Below are 733 nucleotides of genomic sequence, written 5' to 3'. Positions count from 1 at the left end.
CTGGTTTCCATGGAAACAAACCTGGTTGCCAGTTAGAAATTTGCATCCCCTCTCTAAATCCCCCATCTGGTTTCCATGGAAACAAACCTGGTTGCGCAGACACGGAGCAGCGGGCATTGAAGCTCCAACCTGACCTGCCCACCTCTGCAACAGGCTGGCGGTGGAAGGAGGAGCCCGCGGAAGCGGCGCCTCATGTGAGAGGCCCAGCAGACCCTGCAGAGGCCCCCGGGCCCCCTGGCTCCGCCCCCACCACCCACTCTCGGGTGGTAAATACACCGTCGCGTCCCCCGCCACCGCCCACTGCGCTCGGACCCGGCCCGACGCGACCGCCCAGACCCAGCAGACCGACCGCCCCTCGCTCCACACCAATGGCTGACGGACTCTTTCAGCGCAAACCCTGGGACCCGGAGCAGATTCGCCCGGACCCCGACCCAGACTCGGAAGGCCTGTTTGACGAGCCTCCCCCAGAGGAGCCCCCGGCTGCCCGCGCGCCCGGGTCGGCGTCAGCAGGGGGCAAGAAAGCGGGTCGGCGCGCCGGCGGGAGGGCGCTGGGAGCCCGTGCTGGGCAACCCCGGAAGGCTGCTGCCCACCCCCAGCAGGAGGAGAAGACGCCTCCACCGGACGAGGGCTGTTATCTCGACCATTTCCCGCACCTCTCCATCTTTATCTACGCAGCCATCGCCTTCTCCATCACTTCCTGCATCTTCACTTATATCCACTTACAGCTTGCCTG

General features: G+C 65.5%; 1 protein-coding gene across 1 annotated transcript in view; it reads left to right on the top strand.

The window, feature by feature from the left end:
* The first annotated feature begins 28 nt into the window (after window positions 1-28).
* LOC105853749 overlaps window positions 29-733 on the top strand; it is a 1,053-nt gene continuing 348 nt past the window's right edge. Inside the window, exon 1 of the mRNA XM_012726087.1 lies at window positions 29-728. Within this exon, the coding sequence (XP_012581541.1) occupies window positions 369-728 (360 nt within the window). The 5' untranslated portion in view covers window positions 29-368. The remainder of the gene's footprint in view (window positions 729-733) is intronic.

This window comes from Condylura cristata, unplaced genomic scaffold, assembly GCF_000260355.1.
Source record: "Condylura cristata isolate star-nosed mole 26May11 unplaced genomic scaffold, ConCri1.0 scaffold00017, whole genome shotgun sequence".
In the NCBI taxonomy this organism is placed as follows: Eukaryota; Metazoa; Chordata; class Mammalia; order Eulipotyphla; family Talpidae; genus Condylura; species Condylura cristata.
This window is presented reverse-complemented; position numbering and strand designations above follow the sequence as displayed.